Here is a 19,357-nt window from a genome sequence, read left to right as displayed (position 1 = left end):
AGTTGGGACTATTTGGGTATCTGTTGGGTTAATGTAATTAGGACACGCGTCTTTTAAATTTTTGGGTTGTGAATGGACATTTCCTTGGGTTTAGTTCACTTTCGATATTTGGGCTCCAAAATGTTTCGACTTCAATTGAACTTTAAATTCTCAATCGAGCGTGTATGGCTACCGAGCCCGAGCAAGCACACATTTGAAATTACTTGAAACCCCCGAATTATTTTTACTCATGCCACCAATGTCACTTGAATTAGCACACGAATCACTATAAATTGATCTTCGAACATTTTTAATCGGATTTAATTCGTGTGGACAAAATTAAGGTATTACAATATGTATTAATCCTAAATTTAATTAATAGATTATAATTTAGTCCTTAAAATATTTTGTTTGTGTAATTGAAGCCTAAAACGAACCTTTAAGCTAAGATTTTGTATGTCACCTATAAGCATGTTGAATTGAAGCCTGATAGTGAAATGTTTTAGTTTTAATATATTTTCTTATGATGTATATGAAAAGATGAAAATACTCGTAAATATGTAATCATATGATATCTCAAATCATTTTGTAGTTTAATGTAATATTTGGTTTTATTTATGCATCAAATAAAATATTTAATAGTGAAATTTGTACTGAATCATTCAATGACTAATTGGTTAGCCATTTTTTTAATAAAAAAGAGTGAAATCCTTTTACTGAAGTTCCCATGAAAAGCTATTGACAATATCACCATTTTCAAACTAAACCCAAGCATTACAATTGATTGGTTAGCCATTTGTTTAATAAAAAGAGAGAGAGAGAAAAGAGGTTTTAAGGAAAGCAGTGACATGTTGCAAAACCGTATCAGAACAGCAAATAATAAACAAACGCAACTCGCCCGATATGGAACCCCTTTTTCTTTATTTTATTTCGAGGCCTGTTGCTTTGGTCTTCATAGTTCACGTTCAAATATTTTTGTCCAATTGTGCGCGTGAATGAAGCCAGACAGTCAAAAACCAAATTAAAAAACTCACAAATTGGTTCAATAAAATAGCAGTTTTTCTGTTATTAAGCTTAATCAGTTTGGAATACTATGACTAATCTCGTGGTTCGTTCTTCTACCTCTTTTGTCAAATATTGCCTTCTTTTTCTCCTTCACTATAAGAAAAAATAATAATAATAATTGTTTAGTTTTAAAGTTAGTCTTAATCTCATCTTTGCCGCTCTCTATATAATCCCCGTAAGCTCGTGTATTTTCTTCAAAACACCAACTTAAATCCCAAATCAACTCTCTTTCTCTCTATCTCTGGCTCTTGAAAAATGGATGTTTACAATTACAAGAGATGTTTCATATCAAAAAGTGAAGAAGAGATGGACGTGAAGAAAGGTCCGTGGACAGAAGAAGAGGACTCCATGCTTAAGGCGTATGTCAAGATCCATGGCGAAGGTCGCTGGAACTCTGTTGCTCGCTTATCAGGTTAATATATACTTTCGTAGAACCTCAAAAATTTCTATCTTTGTATTTGTAATTTGGCACATTGTGATGTGAGATGGGTTTGCAGGATTGAGAAGAACGGGAAAAAGCTGCAGATTGAGATGGTTGAACTATATGCGACCAGAAATCAAACGAGGAAACATCAGCCTGGAAGAGCAGCTATTGATTCTTGAACTCCATTCTCGCTGGGGCAACAGGTTTTTTTTTTCCTTTGTTTTTGGAATTTAATAAACGTGTGAAATCATGAATGGTTTAGCTCATTTTGATCTTTCAAGGTGGTCGAAAATTGCTCAACACTTGCCCGGAAGGACAGACAATGAAATAAAGAACTACTGGAGAACAAGGGTCCAGAAGCAGGCGAAGCAGATGAAATGCGACGTTAACAGCAAACAATTCAAGGACGCCATGCGTTACGTTTGGATCCCTCGTCTGATCGAACGGATTCGTGCTTCATCCCAGTCAACCACGGGTCAACCTTCCACCATCACCGGTATAATGACTGAGTCTGGGTCGGTCCAGGTTGACTCGAGTCTCCTGTCCGAATCATCGGGCGCTTCATCGGACTCCCAAGTCTCTTCCGTGTCGGACCCAACGGATTGTTACAATCCACAAAGCGTTTCGAACTACGTGACAGCGGGAACTTGGGGCGGAGATGATGCGGTGCTTGAACTCCAGGCGACGGATGAGCATAGCAATGGTTGGTCGGTTGGTGGTGGTGGGGAGTCGTCGATGGAGACGGTGTGGAATGAAGAGAATATTTGGTTTTTACAGCAGCAGCTTCATGATAAGGACTCATCACTAATGACATGAATTCAACTACGTGACTGTTATCTGATTTAAATTTCAGCTAACACCACAATATTGGGATGTAAATGATTCACGCATCACAGTCAGAGTTTACAGGGATATGTAGCACTAATTAGAGGGTGCTATGCTCTTCGGTTTTTCCTGTTCCAACTTTCACAGTTTAATTTTTATTAAATTATAAACATACACAATTTCTTGATGGAGCCAATATCATCAGAAGACATTTAAAATAGTTGATAGAAACAAATGGGTTAGATTGATACAAGTGATTAATGTATTTTTGATTTAAATTAAGAATCGTAGTTGGTAATTGAATGTTAACTAATTTGTGTGATGAGAGCTTAATTTAGTTATCATTTTATTGATAATTACTCTTTTTTTCATCGGTTTATGTTACCAAATTGGGCGTTTTATATTATTTTCTGTGTAGAACATTAGATTTCAGAAACTATGCTAAAAAAAACAAATTCTGCAAGTTTTTATTTTTCTGGAATCATGGTTGGACAAATGGGCATGACTTGGGGAGTGAATTCGTTGATGTGGTGACGAGTCAGCATCTTCTAGAAGGTTCAGTCAGCATTTTCGTGAAGATGAAACTCTCAGCCACAAATCCAAACGTGAATTTAAGATTTATCTTTATTTTTGAAATTTATTTCAAACAATGATGGGAATTATCTTTTGTGATTTTTAGGAATTATCTTTGGAAATTTATTAGGAATTATCTCATAGGAATTTTAGAGTTTTTGAGGACTATAAATACCCTTGCATTACTTTATTCTTGTTTTCTTTTTTTATAAAAGTTTTTACTTTTCTCTTTAATTTTTATTTTTAAGCTTTTATTTTATTTTCTTTTAAAATGTTAAGTATGATTTCTATCATACTTAGCTAAATTTTTTATAGTTAAAGGCTGAAGCGATGACTCAATTCCGATCATGAGAATTGAAAAACGTGTAATACCCTTCGGGTTACATTATCAGTTTTGTGGAATCAAGGATGGGTAATTGACCATCATTTTAAAATCAAAAATATTTTCTTTTTAAAAAGTGCACGTTGGATTGATAGTGTTTTCGATTAATAGTTGGGAGGAAGAATCGACTTGTAGTATGTTCGACTTCTTAGGAACACACTTAGCGGCATTAAGTTATATGGAACTGAGATTGGATTCGATTCTCAGTGAGACACTATTCGAGTCGGGTTTTTCCAAAGCTTTAAAATCGAGTGGCGCTCATAACGATAATCATGATTAGTCCACATAAGGACTTAGAATCAAAGATTGTTTTGGATTGTCAGTTCAATTGATAGAAAAACAAGTTATAGGGGTTGTGCCCTATAGACTGTAACCGACATGAATCCGAAGTGAAAAATCTATTTCGATTATCGACGGAATTTGAGGTAAAGCGAAAACCGAGGCTGATTTTTATAATTAGAATTTTAATTCAACTCTACTTCCCTTCAATTTTATTTTCTTTATTTACAATTAAGAAACCCCGTACTTTCATTTGCAGTTCACGCCTAGTCCAAGGATAAGAATCAACTTATCAACAATTTCGTATTCCCTGCGGATTGACCTTTACTCTCAGTATTCTAATTATTTTTATTATTTCTATTTTGAGATTAAGGTTAATTATTTGATAATTAAAACGACACGTTGTGGTGTTAGGATATTATGTCTCCGCTAGAGAAATGGATGAAAAACTCCCTCGCAAGGTGGGAACAGAATCAGTGGAGACATACCGTGAATCCTCTTGTTTTTTCCCCCACTTTTTCTTAACGTTTATCCGAGCAAAGAATTACATCTCCCGACTGCTGCAACTTGGAGATTCTAGAAAACGTACCTTTGTCGTCGATCAATGATGGAATTTAAAACTATATTTTTTTTTTCAAAAAATAAATGCCTAACCTTAATATTCCTTTCCTATGCTGCCTTCCACATTTCATTTTCAAAGTTAGCTGTAAGTTTCCGAGCACCAACTGCCGAAACCCTTGAAACCATGTCCAGTTCCAAAAGAATCAATCCATTCTATTAGTGCTGGACTTAGACTCTTGTCGGATTAAAGCATAATTATAGGATTATATATGCAATAGATTTAGTATTAAATTTTTTTACTAGTCTAAGATAATTATAAGATAATATACCTGTATCGTGTTAAATCGTTGAATCTTTTGTTTTTATTTTTCTAGATGCAGCACGTTGTTATTTCCTTCCAAGTATAAAACGTGGTAGTGGAATTGAAAAATTGAACCGTGGGCTGAAAAATGTTCAGTTTCTATCAAAATGTTGTCACCCCTTACGTAAGCTCGATGGCCGGTCCTTTGATTTGCAACACAAACCTTACCAAATTTTTAAGGGTACACTACTTCTTTTGTCACTTAACTTTGTTACTGTTCTCATTTTAGTCAGTTAATCTTTAAAAAAACAATTTCATCACTTAATTGTCAAATTTCACTTCTTTTAATCATTTCACTGTTAAGTTTTAATATCAGCGTCAAAACATTGCATTTTGGACTTTTTATTTTTGAAATTGACCTAAACTTTTAATATTCTTCTCTTTTATGGCTGACATTTTTTATACTGTTGTTTAACCTCCATCAATAAACATTTACGATGTAATCGGTACCAAAATACTCACTTTTTTCATTCATTTTTGTTTATCAATTTTTTTCATTAAAATTGATAAAATTCATTTTGATCTTATTTTGATTTGATTTATGGTATTATTTTGATTAGCATGAAATCAAGATATAATTTTTTTTCAATGATAGATTCAGAAATATTTTGGACACACATATTTAACTATATAAAATTTGTTTGAAGTCAGGCACAAATAAAAAATTTAGAGTGGGTTTAATCAATAAAATAGATAATTAAACGAATAAAATTTGAAATTTAGGGTGGCCACTTGACCACCTTCACTTCTACTTGCATCTGCCATTGTTTTTCTCTCCCTTCTCAATCTCTCTACTATTCAGATTTTAGCCCCATCCATTCACACACAAAAAAAAACGTGAACATAAATCATAAATATTTTCTTTCTCTTATTCCCGGTCAATATTTTTTTTCTAATAGTTTAGTGTGATTACAAGATAATATATATTCAGAATTTTTTAAATTAATCGACAATGCACACATATGTTACTAATACAGTTGCTTAAATCCAAAACTTCTTGAAAGAATAATATCTTTTTACCACTGAGGTCACTTGATGTATTTCACTATAACTCTTTCGTTAAAATGATATAACATGACAATAAAAAAACACACAATATGATAAAAAAATATAATGGGGTAATTTATTAAATTAAAAATTATTAAAAATAAACATAATTTTAATTTATATATACAATAAAATAATTGAAAATATATATATTGTAACTTTGAATAGCTTAAAAATTAAAAAATTTCAACCAAATAATTTTCACCACATCGTCTTAACAATAATAAATAATAATGGATTAATAATGTATATATTTTTTGCAATTTTAAGAGTAATTTTTTTAGGTAATGTAGGCAGTTATTCCTAAAAAGAAAGTTAAAACGGTGTTATCCCGTCAAAAGTAAAAAAAGAAATACTTCTTTTCTCAAAGTTGTTTTTATGAGATGTCGGGTCTTAGACTTAATGCCGGAAAATGTGAATTGTTCTCTGCTGGCGTTCCTGCTGAGGAATTGAGTTCCATGTTAGCTAGTTCGGAGTTTAAGTCGGGCACATTCTCGGTGTTTTATCTTGGGGTGTCGTTAGTAACAAGGAAGCTGACAGAACATGATTGTCAGCCGTTAATTAGTAGACGGTTAGAGCAATGATCCAGCAAGCAGCTGATTTTAGCTGGCAGATTGCAGCCGGTGCGCTCGGTTTTGTTTGGGGTTGTGAATTTTTGGTGCAGGCAGTTTGTTCTTCCCAAGGCTGTGGTGAAGAGAGTGGGTCAGGAGTCAGGACATTCCTGCTTCGGGTGCGAAAGTTAGATGGAGTAGAGTTTGTTTGCAGAAGTCAGAAGGGGGCTTGGTTTGAAGAACATCCATTATTGGAATAAAGTTTGCTTTCTTCGTTTGGTGAGAAGCATTCTTGCGGATGAGGGTTCCTTGTGGGTGGCATGGGTGAAAGCATGCGTTGTTAAAAGGGCTGATTTTTGGTCCTTGGAGTGAAGAACAATTTTAGCTGGAGCCTTAGAAAGGTTTTTGCGTTGAGAAGTATGGCTTCACCTTCGAGTGGTCTGTTGCCTCGCACGAATCCTGTTTCTACAAGAGAGTTATGGATTGAGTTTCGGAGTAGGGAGAATAGGGAGTTGTGGCATAAACTTGTCTGGTTTCTATTACATGTTCCTAAGCAAGCGGGATCGTTTGGCTTGCTCTTCTTGACAGGTTGGCTACCAAGTACCGCTTGCGTAGGATGGGTTTGATGGTTGACGATAAGTGCATTCTTTGTGGTGTGGCTGCTGAGTCGAGGTCTTATATTTTCTTTGAGTGTCAATTTTATGCAGGTATTTAGCGTAGGATTTTGGATTTGTGTAATTGCAGGAGAAATGTAGGTTCGTGGGATTTTGAACTTGCGTGGGCGATTTCTTCTCTCAAAGGGCGTTCTCTCCGTACGCTTGTTCTTAAGCTTGCGTGGAGTTCGCTAGTGTATCTTGTTTGGGAGGAACGGAACAGAAGGGTTTTCAGGAATGTGAATCGGAGTGTGGAGGATGTTACGCATTTGATTAAAAACACTGTTCAGCTCACGCTTCATGGTAGGAAGGTGAACAGGAATGGTTATGTGAATTCTTTTTTTTTTTGTTGAGCTTGGGGTTTATTGGATTGATTCTTTTGTTGTTTGGGATGAGTATCGCGTTTTATTAGATGCTCTAGTTTTTTGTATGTAGCTTTCCTTGGATAATAAATTAGATTTATCCAAAACAAAAAAAAAAAAAAGTTGTCAACCTGCAAAGATCGAAAACACCCCTTAGGGTTTTCATCCCGAAAGATACCGTACCACTTGCTCCAGTCTTGAGCGAAAATGGGGAATCTTTCTCCTAAATCCGACATACTCCGACAGCAGCCCACCAAACAACAGGTATATGCTATTCATATTTGCGAGTTGAATTTTTGTGTTTCGCATGTGTAATTTGTGGGATAATCATCTCTAACCCTAAGTTTCTTTTGTTACGTTTTCTTTGTTTTAGCTCTCATAATTCTTTTACGGTATCTATTTTTTGCTATAAATCAAGCAAATGTTAATTGCTAAATGAAATTATAGCCACTCAAACTTTTAATTTTCTTTTATAACCTAAATCATGCATGCTTTGTTTTTCTAATGTGTCGGTAAAATATTATATTTGTTTTTAATTGGATAACAGTCGGTTTTGACAAAAGATTTAATGCACGTAAACACTAGTGTTGATGGACGTTTGTTTCACCGTTCATTCGTTAGCTTTATAAAAGAGGTTAGATAGTTCAATGTTAGAGCTGATTGAACATCCCACATGCCCATCTCTAGCACCATGATAAGCCTTTACGCAATACCTTATTTCCATGATCATTATTAAACGGTCTAGTCCTGGGCTGGAGGCAGGCAGTAGGCCCTTCCCTTGGAATAGATTATGTATTGTTGACTAATAGCAGGAGGCACTTCATTTTCCAATTTCCCTTGTGCAATTTTCTTTCCCAATAATCAACCTGCCACTCTTTAGCAGTGCCGAGTATTCACATGGCCTCTATTTACAACCACAAATAAACTGTGGATTGCGACCCATGATGTAATTAGAATAAAAGAATCATGGCTCCATATAATATAAACATAGTGCATGCGTGAATAGGCAGATGTCTTCAATTTCCCTCTAACACATCAATACACTGAATCCCCCATCTTACCATTCAGTGAACCAAATCTTTGAGATGTAGACCCAAGGCCAAGAAAAGGATATGTTTTATTTCCATCATTCTCTTTCCTACTAAACTCTTAACAAGTTTTTTGCAGGGAAATCCGCATTAATGGTTCTCTGATGAACCCCTATAGCCCTCAAGCAATAGTTACTTTCATATGGGAATCAAAGCATATTCGTTTTGTAATACCAAAAACAAAAGGTATAGGACAAAGAATTAAAGAAGAAATAACCAAATTTCCCCTGGATGCATAATCTCTACATATCCAAAGCCACCAAATGAGAAAAAAAACCAAGTCCAGGTTATATATAGAACTAATGACGGATCTCGAAATTTAAGAATGAGTCCAAAATTTTAATTTTCTTTTCTTAAAAATAATGAGTATGAAAAAGAAGTTAATTTTTTTCTTTTTTTCTTAAAACATTAAGTTAAATTTAACCACTTTTCACAAATAATGGATGTACTTGACCCTATGAGGATTAGTGCATCCGGCACTGTATAGTAATATGGATCGAGGTTTGTTTAAATTGGAATTGGCACCTGTCAGCAAGAAAAATACATATATCAGTGTACTGATCTTTTCTAAGCTACTCTTCTTTTAGCATATGGGATGGTAGAATGTCCTGTAGAAGGCCATGGTCTTCAAGCAAAGACGGTCCTGTTCCCGGGGTGCAAATACGCTTCTCATGAAGAATACTGTTAATGGAACCAATGTTATGGCCAAAGTTAGAAGGAGACAAGCTATCGGTAAATGGCTGTTGACGGTGGTGCTGGTGATAGTTAGGCGGAGTCCTTTGCATTGGCATGTCCAAAGCTGCGGCAGACATGGCTGTACTCAAATGAGAACCGCCGAGATTTGGAGGAGGCACGATTGGGCTGGGGTGAGTGTGTTGGCCTTCATAAGTGGTAATCACATTGCTTGGATCACTGAAAGATCTCTCCACTCTTTTCTTCACATTACATGAGGCGGTGGTGCATCGATAGTAACTCCTAGGGGAATTAAACAGTGTAAACTTTGCCTAAATTGGTGAAAAGAAGTAAAATAGGTTAAAAGTTTGAAGATCGAGGTTTAGTACCTAGGAAAGGGACTGTTTTTTACAGCTTTCTGGCCGTACTTTCTCCATCTGTACCCATCTTCCAAATGATCAACCTCGCTCTTTGTCATGAACGCGAATCTCGGCTCTCTCTGTCTCTTCTGGTTCGTCTTCTTGGGTTTCAACCTAAACGCCAAATCCAAAAAATCTTCATCTGCTTCTAGTCACTTTGATGGAAAACAAAACCCTCGTTTTTTTCCCAAATTAGTTTAAAAATTGCGATTTTGTTTAACTGTAAAGTGTAAACATAACTACAGACTCAAGCATACTCATAAAAGGATCCATCTTTGTCTCTTTAGTGGAAGAATGATAAATAGTAAGAAAAAGGTTATATTAAAGAGAAAGAGTTGAACTCACTGTTTCTTGATTTTTTGCTGGTTTTCTTCTTGGTCATCTACTTTAGCAGGTTCATTAAAAGCCTCACTTGATGCAGATGAAATCGAGGAAGAATTAGGAGTGGCAGGCTGATTAATAGCCTGAGGAGAGTCGATATTCTTTGAAGGTGGTGGCGTGGGAGGTACTTGGCTTGAAATAAGAGAGGGTACCTGTTGTGCAGCTGTCATGATCTCCAAGAAAGGAGGACTGATCAAGTCTTGAACTCCCTGCAAGTCCATAAACCCTAAAGAGACGATCTTCTCGTCTTCATTGCTACTCAAATCGAATATACTTTCTAATGGGAAATTATTCACCGTGAATTGTGAACACGCTGAGTTTCCCAGTACATCTTCCATCTTTATTCCCTCTTTTCTCTCCATGTATCAATAAAAAAACTCCAGTTTTTGTTCATCAAAACCACTTACACCCACCAGAGAAAGAGAAAGCTTTTGTTTAGTGAGAGAGAGAAGAAATGGAAGAGAGTTTTAGAAGAAAGTGAGCTTTCTGGCTATGAAGAAATGGAAAAAAGAGATAGAACAATAAATAGAGGATCGACGGGCAACTGTAGGTCAACTACTTGTACGGAAATTGAACAGTGCCGGTTGCGTTCAGCATGAGGCATGAGCGATCCATGGTCGGAGTGTGGTGGAGGCTTTAATAACTGGTTCGCAGTGTGAACGGAGTTCCCTTTCATGTGATATTCATACGGCCAAAACCATAATAATGCAGCCCTTCCCTTGGGTTTGGGTGTGTAAATAATTAAACCACAGCTATTTTTATCATGCATGTGAGTCAAACGCCACCTCAAATAGTAAATGAAGAGATAAGATCCAGAAGTACAAATTCCATTTAAGTTTTGTATGTATTAGCATGTAACCTTCTAGGCTAGATCAGTTATGTGTTTTAATGTAATACCTAGATAATTAATTAAATTAGTGATCGAGGGACTTCAATTTATCCCTCATAGATATAATGTAGAGACAATGTATATGGCGGGGGAAAGTACCCTTCTTCCCGGCGAAATCCCTACAGAAAAAGGGAGGAGAAGATCGGATTCTGTTTAGTTGGGGTCTATTAGGATTAGGTTATCGGATTGGGGTGGAAACTAGAAAGAAATATGACGAGAATAATAAATTTATGATTTAATTCTTTTAAAAGTATAATATTTTGAATTAATACAATAATAAAATTATATTACGACCTCAAAAATTCATTCAACTCCATCCTCTCTATGATTCTTTTTGACCTTGTCGTTGCGAGGATTAATAATAAAATCTGATGTAACCAATTTAATGATTATTGCTTTTCTAAATGATTAATGAAAAAACGGTTATTGTTTAGTTTAAGATCAAAATTTTAAAAGTAAAAGTAATTAGAATAAAAAAATCAACCGATTAAATATAGAAACTGTTTTCACAGCTTACGTATAAAATAAGGAGTAATGATAGAATTTAGTTACAATTAATTATAATTGCAGAAGGGTTCCAAATGGATATGTGGATGAGTTATGAAAAATGGCAGCGTGTGTGGATAAAATGGTATGATACACATACAAATTAGCCCGTAAACTGGACTTACCTTCGCATGCTTCCATGGTGAACTCTTTTGGGTAAGGAAATTAAGGATTTCATTTCAATGCTTCTTTTCACACATCATTCCTTTCTCTTTGCCCTTTTTATGAGCAATCAATTCTCTACTGTTACATAAACACACCTTAAAGATCACCAACACCCCATCATTACATTTTGCTCTGATTTTCATCCCCCACACGTTTTCTTTGAATATAAATCGAGTGCATCTTTTATTATGATCATTTGATACATAAAATATTTAAATTTTTTTCCTATTTGGTTCAATTTCAACGACTCTCCACCTACTATCTGCCGAGGGGTATAAGGCGTGTAGCTTGGCCAATGAGGGATGTACAAATAAGACCATAGAATTGTGCTTGGGGAACGCAAACGAGACAAATGAGTGTCTTTTATCTAAATATAAAATTGACTAAATTGTCACATGAAATTCTCCGTCTTACACCTTAAACAGCAGTCTTATCCGCTAGTAGCTTTCACAGGAGATACGCCATTAATTCTCATCAACTACAACAAATGCCGTATTATAATCAACTTAATTTTGAGATTATTTTAATATCTCAATCCAACGTGACAGGATATAATATTTGTCATGTAAAATCCAAAAGGAAATCCCTTTTATCCAACTCTTTTTTGTTTGTTTTTATTGCGTGGAATTTAAAACCAAAGCATCAGGCGGCTTTGGCTGGTCTGTCCCCATTTTTAGGCACAAACTCCGATGGTCGGTCGACCGTTGAACCCTTTAGCCACCTTTCTCAATTGCACACGTGGTGCTCGGATACGGAGTTGGGTTTTAAGGAACCAAGCCTCTGTATTTTAGTTTTTCTTTTATTTTTCGGTGATATCCACGGGGTGGATCCAACGGGTGGAATTTGATGACACCAGGAAGCATGAGCACTTGATAGTGCCGCGAGCACTATAGATATCAATAGTAAAGGAATTGTTGTTATTTCTAAGGATCCAAATTCGAGCACCATAAATGTCATGGGCGTGAATGATCAATGTCAAAAAATTTAAAATTTATCTTTAAACAGATATCGGTTTGTACTTACCTCAGATTAATAAAAGAACTGTTACATTTCACGCCTATCTATGATTCCGAATCCGATCATGTTTCAAGATTTGGGATCATCATTTTAATTGCAAAATTCAAAAGCTTTATTTTGGCCATTTTTTTTTATTTCTCTTATATTAACACCGAGGGTATATGATAGCCCACCCAAAAATGGTATTATCATGAGAAAGAAATTGATCTAATAACAAAACTAACCCATGCAGCTGATTTCTTTCTCTTAAAAGTAAAAATGTTACTGTCCATAACAGACTAAAAGTATTTGCCTTCGAAATTGGTGAATTTAGGAAGACTACTTTGGGACACCTTAAATATCAAAGCTCAATTCAAGTTTTCATGGCTATCTGAAAATATGAAGGGAATCTGAACTTACCTTTTCTATACGCAATTATTCACATTCTAGGTGATGAATATAATATCAGGGAATCATTATTTGGCGAGGATTTAAAATATAATTTGTAAAATGTAACATGATTTAGAAGAGTAAATGAAATTATGGCCTTATTGTGATTATTAATGTTACCTACACTTACCGATACATGTTAGATGCAAATTTTTTTTTAATATAGTTAATTTTATTCGTTTTTTAAAAATAATATTATTAAAAAGATAACCTTAAATACAATTCGAAAAACGTTAAAGAAAGATGAGATATTAAAAAGGGATTCACGCATCTGCTCAAACTCCTGATTCTTGGATAACACGTAAAAGAATTTGACAATATAATTATTCTACTATTTTCCTTCTTTTGTCAAAAGAAAGAAAATTACAGTTTTGGAAATACAAGTAGAGCGGACCATTACAGAAATGGAAGGGCAAGGGAGGTCAAAGTTATACGCGGCATTGGAATATTCCTTGGAAGGGAAGGTGCTTTATTTTGTTTTTCCATACCCTGGTCCAGAAATAAAGAACACTGCTTATTAAATTTGGGTAAACGATTTGAATAGTCACTTAATTACCGATATGTTATTTAGGTCTTTAAACTATAAATTTTATTAATAAGAACATTTAATTGAAATATTGGCACAATGGCTTTAATGAACTTTTAATAGTAGGATCTCTCAAACTTTATGATTAAAATTAAGTTCAAGAATTTCATATGAAAATTTATTAAAAGATTAAAGAATAAACGAAGAGAATGGTGGATTAATTTTGATCAAAGGTATAAAAAAAAGGGTTCTAAAGTTTCTAATAAGTTTATCCTCTCAAAAACAAGTCCCCGAACGATCATTTCAAGAAATGTAGGTCATTTTTGCAAAACAAAATAGATTACGTGATAAAACATGCAGGGCAAATGATGTTGAAACATTGGTTCTTCTATACTACATAAAATGGGTACCTATATTAGTCGATGGGCTCTTCAACTGCTTCTGCCTTCTATAATGCTGGTTACTACATCAACCGGCAGTATTGAACGCATAGCTCAGAGGTTGATGGCAAGAGAGACGAACATATAGGCCAATTCTTTGATAATTTGTACAACTTACAGGGCGAAACATCAGGGAAAACCAAAAAGCTTTAAATAAAGGGTATTTATGCATACTAGCAAATGGAACTATCTGTAAATTTATGATTTGTTCAAACCTTTTGTTTTCAGGGTGACATCTATCATCATGAAGAACTATCAACTTTTTGGTGCCAGATTTTCTTAACCAGGCCGTAACTACAGGACCTGTTGATTCGAATCTACCTAAGTTACACTTAGCAAGCTGAAAGGGTGCACCCATGCTAGAGAGGAGTGCTTCAACATCTCGCCTTAGTGCACCCTCACCGACTCTTTTGCTGTGTTTTCCCCAACCTGTTAAAATGCTGGACAAACATGGAAACAAACTTATTTTTGAAACAAAACGGTGCAAGTACCCTGTTAATGAGCCCATTAACTGCAAAACCACTTTGATTACCTTACTAGCTTTGGCAACTCATGACCTTCAAAAACAACAGCGTATGTTTAGCAACCAAGAATGCACCATTACTTGAGCAGCACCAGAGGACATAAGATGCAAATCTAAACAATAATTAGACCATACATTCTCCCACACTTGCCGCCGTCTTCCTTCAAGCACAACCAGTTGAGCTCCCCGTTTCTGTAAGGTAACATTGTAAAAGTGTAGATATGTTAATCTATACAAGGTCCTAAAATCATAAAAATATCAAGGGATAAGCATCATAGTGGAATGCTACTGAGATAGAAGTGCATCAAACTAGAGAAGCAACAGCATTACAAAGAGCTAACCTGACCAAAGTGCCAAAGCACATCACTCAGCATTATAAAAGGCAGACGCAGTTGAAGAGTCCATCAACTTCACTTCATCAAATAGGGATTGAGCTTGGACCCAAACATTTTCCCTATAGCCCATAGGCAACACCATAGACCTCATTATCAAATAACCAGAGCTCTTCCAACAACATTGAAGCCTCCTTAAAGGAATCACAGCGCCTACAGCAGTACAGCCAAAGCTATAATTCACAATTAGCATCCATATTTTTCAGATAAAGATTATTCAATTTGTAAAATAATGGAAAAGGGAAGATTCACAAGTAAACTCCCACTATTTACAAATCAGATAAACCTGCAATATGAAGTAAATCTCGAAGCCTGTTATATTGTGTGCCTGATTTGTTCAACTGCAAGCGGATAACGAGTAAGCTAGTGGAATGCAAATTGAAAGTTCTAGACAATGTCATTTTTCTTGAACATCTATATCATAGTTATCATAGTGCAACTATAAAACCATTCATGGATTAGGCAACAACAACTCTGGCTCTAGACTTCAACAGATCAAATGAAGGCTACTGATTCATAGTTAAGAAACATTTTGGCATAAATATGAACAAAAAAATGAACCTTTACTATCTAGTTCCAAATCATTGAATTAGATAAATTTAAACATACAAATGAAATTTTCATAAGACTCAGCGGACTTAGAAAGCAATAGGACTCTGAACTGTTGTGCCAAGTCCACATTTTTCATTGAACAATATATGAGAAGGAACCAATTAATTGACAAGCATATGAAAAAGCAAACTATAATACCTGCAGGCATTTAAGATGGGTGAGAAGGTGACAACATTTGGTTTAATTTCTAACTCGTGCATCTTCTGAAAAACTCCTAAGACGCACAAGATTTCCTGCTTGCCACCACTATCTTTCTTTACTTAACCTCTCTCAGCAGCCAGCTGCCCAAAATTTTTTATGAACTGGTTACAATCCCTATTGCCTGCCTTGCCTTGAATACATTGATCAATGTCCAATGAAGAAGAGTCAGCTACCGATTCACAGATCCCACCAGCATCAAATACATGTTCTGAAGTTCCAGACCGACCAAAAGCATCAGTGATAGAATTGTATGTAACAACATTAGGTCTAATCCCCACATTTGTCATCTCATTGAGCAAGGATACAGCCGATTCCACCAATCCATTCTTGCACAAAGCATCAATTAATGCACTATAGAGTACAACATCAGCTTTCAATCCTGCCCGCTTAAACTCCCTAAAAACATCCATGGCCTCCTCATACAAGCCACCCTTTGAATACACATCAATCACTGTCGAGTAAGTCAATAAATTAGGTGACACCTTTTGTGATTTTATCTCATCAAACAGTCCCTTAACTTCATCATACTTGCCTTGTTTCCCATATCCACCCAACAGTGCACTGTAAGTCACAATATCCTTCCTCATGCCTGAATCCTCCATCTCCCTGCAAATATCTAAAGCCTCCTCAAACCTACCAAGCTTTGCATAAACAGAAAGCAAAGTATTATATGAAACTCTATCCAAATCAATATCCAAAAATTTCATTTCATTAAACAAATTGTGCGCCTCATCAAATCTACCAGCCTTTGCATACCCATCAACCAAAGTACTGTAAGTTACAACATTATGCAAAATACTTTTTGCAGGCATTTCTTCCATAATCTCAAAAGCCAAATCCATTTGCTCCCCTTTACAAACAGCATCCAAAAGTGTATTATATATATATATATATATATATATATATATATATATATATATATATATATTTATAGAAGATTGGCCTCATTAAAAACCCCCTTTATATCCTACATGTTATATCAGTAACATGAAGGACATATGAAGGAGGAAAAGGGCACCTCTGAATTTTATTACTCTGAATCATAACGTACAACCAACTCCTAATCATAGACTGCTTGACATAAGACTTAAAAACATAAAACAAATTGCAGTAGTAAAACCAGAAACCTAGAAATTGACTAAGCACAACAACTTAAGAACCTCAACACAATACCACTTGATCAACCAATACCAACTTTTGCTAACTCAGCTTCCCAATTAACAACTCTCAAAATATGTCTTGAAATGATGCCCTTTCCTTACACATTAGTAGCTACACCTATAACCAAGGTCTGAAATAAAGGGGTACATAGGTCTGGATTTTTAATCCACTTCAGAGCTGTGGTGGAGTCTGATTCCAAGATAATCCTTTGTCTTGGAGAAGAGCCTACTTCTTCAATGAGATTCAAACTTCTGTTGATCGCCATTAACTCAACAAGAATAGTAGGACCATCTCCAATTTTTTCTGAGAATGAACCAAGTAACAAACCCCTGTCATCCCTAATCAAACCACCTATTCCACCTTTGTCCCATCCCTTAGCCATTGCCCAATCAAAATTAAGTTTAAGGAAATCTTCTAGAGGAGGTACCCACTTAGTATGAAGAGAACACCCTTTTTTCTGTCTTCTATTCGAATCTGCCAGTTTTAGATCCCCAATTAGAGAATCTAAAAGAACTTTAACATTCTTAAATCTCACCCCGAACCAAGTAGCAGTTCTGAACCTAGTAAGAAAGAACAACATTGCAGAATCCACCTTTATTTTCTGGAAAGTAATCTCGTTTCCGCATTTCCAAACCGACCACAGCACCGCCCTTGGAATGAATTTCCAAATAGTTGATCCTGGAACTAAATCATCCCACGAAATTAAAAAGTCAATCATCTTCTTAAGAACCACAAAAGAAACATTACATACCCTCAAAAATCTAAACCACAGAAACCAAACCACCTCACAATGCAAAAACATATGTGAAATTGACTCCTCACACTTCCCACACATCGGACATAAAAGATGATCAATCCCAGTGACACTTCTCTTCAATAACTCATCCTTCACTGCTACTCTTTGATGTGCAACTTGCCAAACAAAAACTTCTACACGAGGAGGTACAACCCCTGCCCAAACGTGCCTATCCCAAATACCCTCTTCTCCATCATTGCCCTCCTGATCATAAAATTTTGTGATGCACGATTTAGCTGAAAAACAACCCTCCCCATTACCTAGCCATATCCAACAATTTTCCTCCAATAATGAAAGATTTGTGTTGTTCAATAAGGAAATAAGTTGCAACCATTGCTCAACCTCCCAATCCACCAAATTCCTTCTCATTTGTATATCCCAAACCCAACCGGAATTACTGTTCATCCTGAATTCTGCCACCTTACCCCTTTTGTTATTCGATAAAGCAAAAAGTCTCGGAAACCTCTCATTCAAAGGAACCATACCCAACCAAATATCATTTCAAAACTCCACTGATTCCCCATTTCCAACTCTTAAACACATATTTTTCCTTATACAATCCCCAAAATCATCAGAAAAAAAGAAATTATTTACCACACCTCTCCATATCCAAGAAGCTCTAGCTGAGCAATTATTCCCAATCAACAAAGAGTTCGGATCCAAGTTATTCACATTGCACATCACTTCCTTCCACCATGATCTCTTCTCCGATGCAAATTTCCAAACCCATTTCCCCAATAAAGCCCTATTCAAAAGCACCAAACAAATCTCAATCAATCCTTCTATTAACCATCTCATTAAACAAATTCCTAACGACCTCCCATTGACCCCCTCCACTACAAATTGCAAGCAAGGAATTAAAAGTGATTCGATCTTACTGCACTCCACGCCTTAACATCTTATCAAATATCTCCACAACCCTTTTAAAATCCACACCTCCTTTCGTACAAGCATCAATCACAACATTATAAGTAACTAAGTTTGGCCTTAACCCATAGTTTTTCATGGAATCGAAAACCTTTATGGCCTCATCACAATACCCACTTCTCCCAAAAGCACTAATTAAAGCAGAAAAAGCATAAACATTATTTCCATAACCCTTATTTATCACTGTCTGGAAAATTCCCTTGGCAAGTTCAACTTTACCTAATCAACCCAGAATACTAATCATCGTTGTAGCTAATTTTCCTTGTTCAGTTTTTCTTCTCTCCATTCTAACCGCAAAGTTAAAATATTTAAGGGCTTTTTCATACTCACTTCTGTTTCCAAGCTCACGAAGCAAGAAAGTATAGTCATCAGAGCTACAAAGCTTAGATTCGAAGTAAAGGAGAATGCTTTCAAGGCCAGCTTGGCCATTGTGTAAGGCGAGTTGAAGGACCTCTTCAGCTACAGAGGTGCGTCGGGTGTTGATAATTGTTTTGGGGTGGCCAAAGTGCATATTTGAAACAAAATGAGTCGATCGGTGGCCAGAGAAATCGGGGTCGAGGGAAGGAAAAGGGAGGGGGCACAGGTGGCTGAGGCAGATGCGGCGACGGCAGTGGTGGTGTGTTTCGCAGCATTGCAAGGTGGGTGAGGGGTACTCGAGAGTGAAAACTTCTGGGGACGAGAATGATTCTGTTGGTTTTTTATTTGATTTTTTTTGGGTATTGCTAGGTCTTTTTTTTACATAAAAGTTTAAGTCACGGTGGCTCCCCTAATCGAGGGCCAGAGGTATTGCTAGGTCTGGTAGGACTTTGTTGCAGCTGTGACTGAACAGTGCGGTTGCGTTGACGCCATTCAATGATTTCTCGATTTCAATAGAGATTAGAGTGATCAGCTACGAGAGTTTTAATATGGTTTGGGAAGACGAAATGATAGAATAGCGAAGGATAAAGTTGGGGTGTTTCCCCTTTGCACTATAAGTAGCTGAGTTGAGTTGGGTGAGTTAAGACATTGATAACTACGCCCACTCGTGTCAGCATTGTTTTGGTGCCACTCCAGAGTCGTTTTGTTTCGAGCTTTAGGCTTTGCGATTATTTATGGCCAAAAGTTCCCTCTG

The 19,357-nt window shown here is 36.0% G+C and overlaps 3 protein-coding genes and 1 pseudogene across 3 annotated transcripts; 2 read left to right on the top strand and 2 right to left on the bottom strand.

The window, feature by feature from the left end:
* Positions 1-1,281: 1,281 nt before the first annotated feature.
* On the top strand, positions 1,282-2,302 carry LOC120158350 (transcription factor MYB78-like). Its single transcript, XM_039169217.1, has 3 exons — positions 1,282-1,456; positions 1,542-1,671; positions 1,750-2,302. Exons 1-3 carry the CDS (start codon positions 1,300-1,302, stop codon positions 2,282-2,284), a joined length of 822 nt encoding a protein of 273 aa, XP_039025148.1. The 5' UTR covers positions 1,282-1,299; the 3' UTR covers positions 2,285-2,302.
* A 4,164-nt stretch (positions 2,303-6,466) lies between these two features.
* LOC120158437 lies at positions 6,467-8,244 on the top strand. Its single transcript, XM_039169273.1, has 4 exons — positions 6,467-6,579; positions 6,636-6,719; positions 6,792-7,011; positions 8,230-8,244. Exons 1-4 carry the CDS (start codon positions 6,467-6,469, stop codon positions 8,242-8,244), a joined length of 432 nt encoding a protein of 143 aa, XP_039025204.1.
* A 463-nt stretch (positions 8,245-8,707) lies between these two features.
* On the bottom strand, positions 8,708-10,130 carry LOC120158380 (WRKY transcription factor 23-like). The gene is made up of 3 exons (XM_039169234.1): positions 9,587-10,130; positions 9,212-9,355; positions 8,708-9,125 (listed from the first exon to the last, which is right to left on the bottom strand). Exons 1-3 carry the CDS (start codon positions 9,982-9,984, stop codon positions 8,723-8,725), a joined length of 945 nt encoding a protein of 314 aa, XP_039025165.1. The 5' UTR covers positions 9,985-10,130; the 3' UTR covers positions 8,708-8,722.
* Positions 10,131-13,662: 3,532 nt separating this feature from the next.
* Positions 13,663-18,757, bottom strand: LOC120158436 (annotated as a pseudogene).
* Positions 18,758-19,357: the final 600 nt, after the last annotated feature.

This window comes from Hibiscus syriacus, unplaced genomic scaffold (genome assembly GCF_006381635.1).
Source record: "Hibiscus syriacus cultivar Baekdansim isolate YM2019G1 unplaced genomic scaffold, ASM638163v2 tig00111311_pilon, whole genome shotgun sequence".
Taxonomy (NCBI): Eukaryota; Viridiplantae; Streptophyta; class Magnoliopsida; order Malvales; family Malvaceae; genus Hibiscus; species Hibiscus syriacus.
The sequence above is the reverse complement of the archived record's forward strand: the minus strand, read 5'-3'. Positions and strand labels throughout refer to the sequence as shown.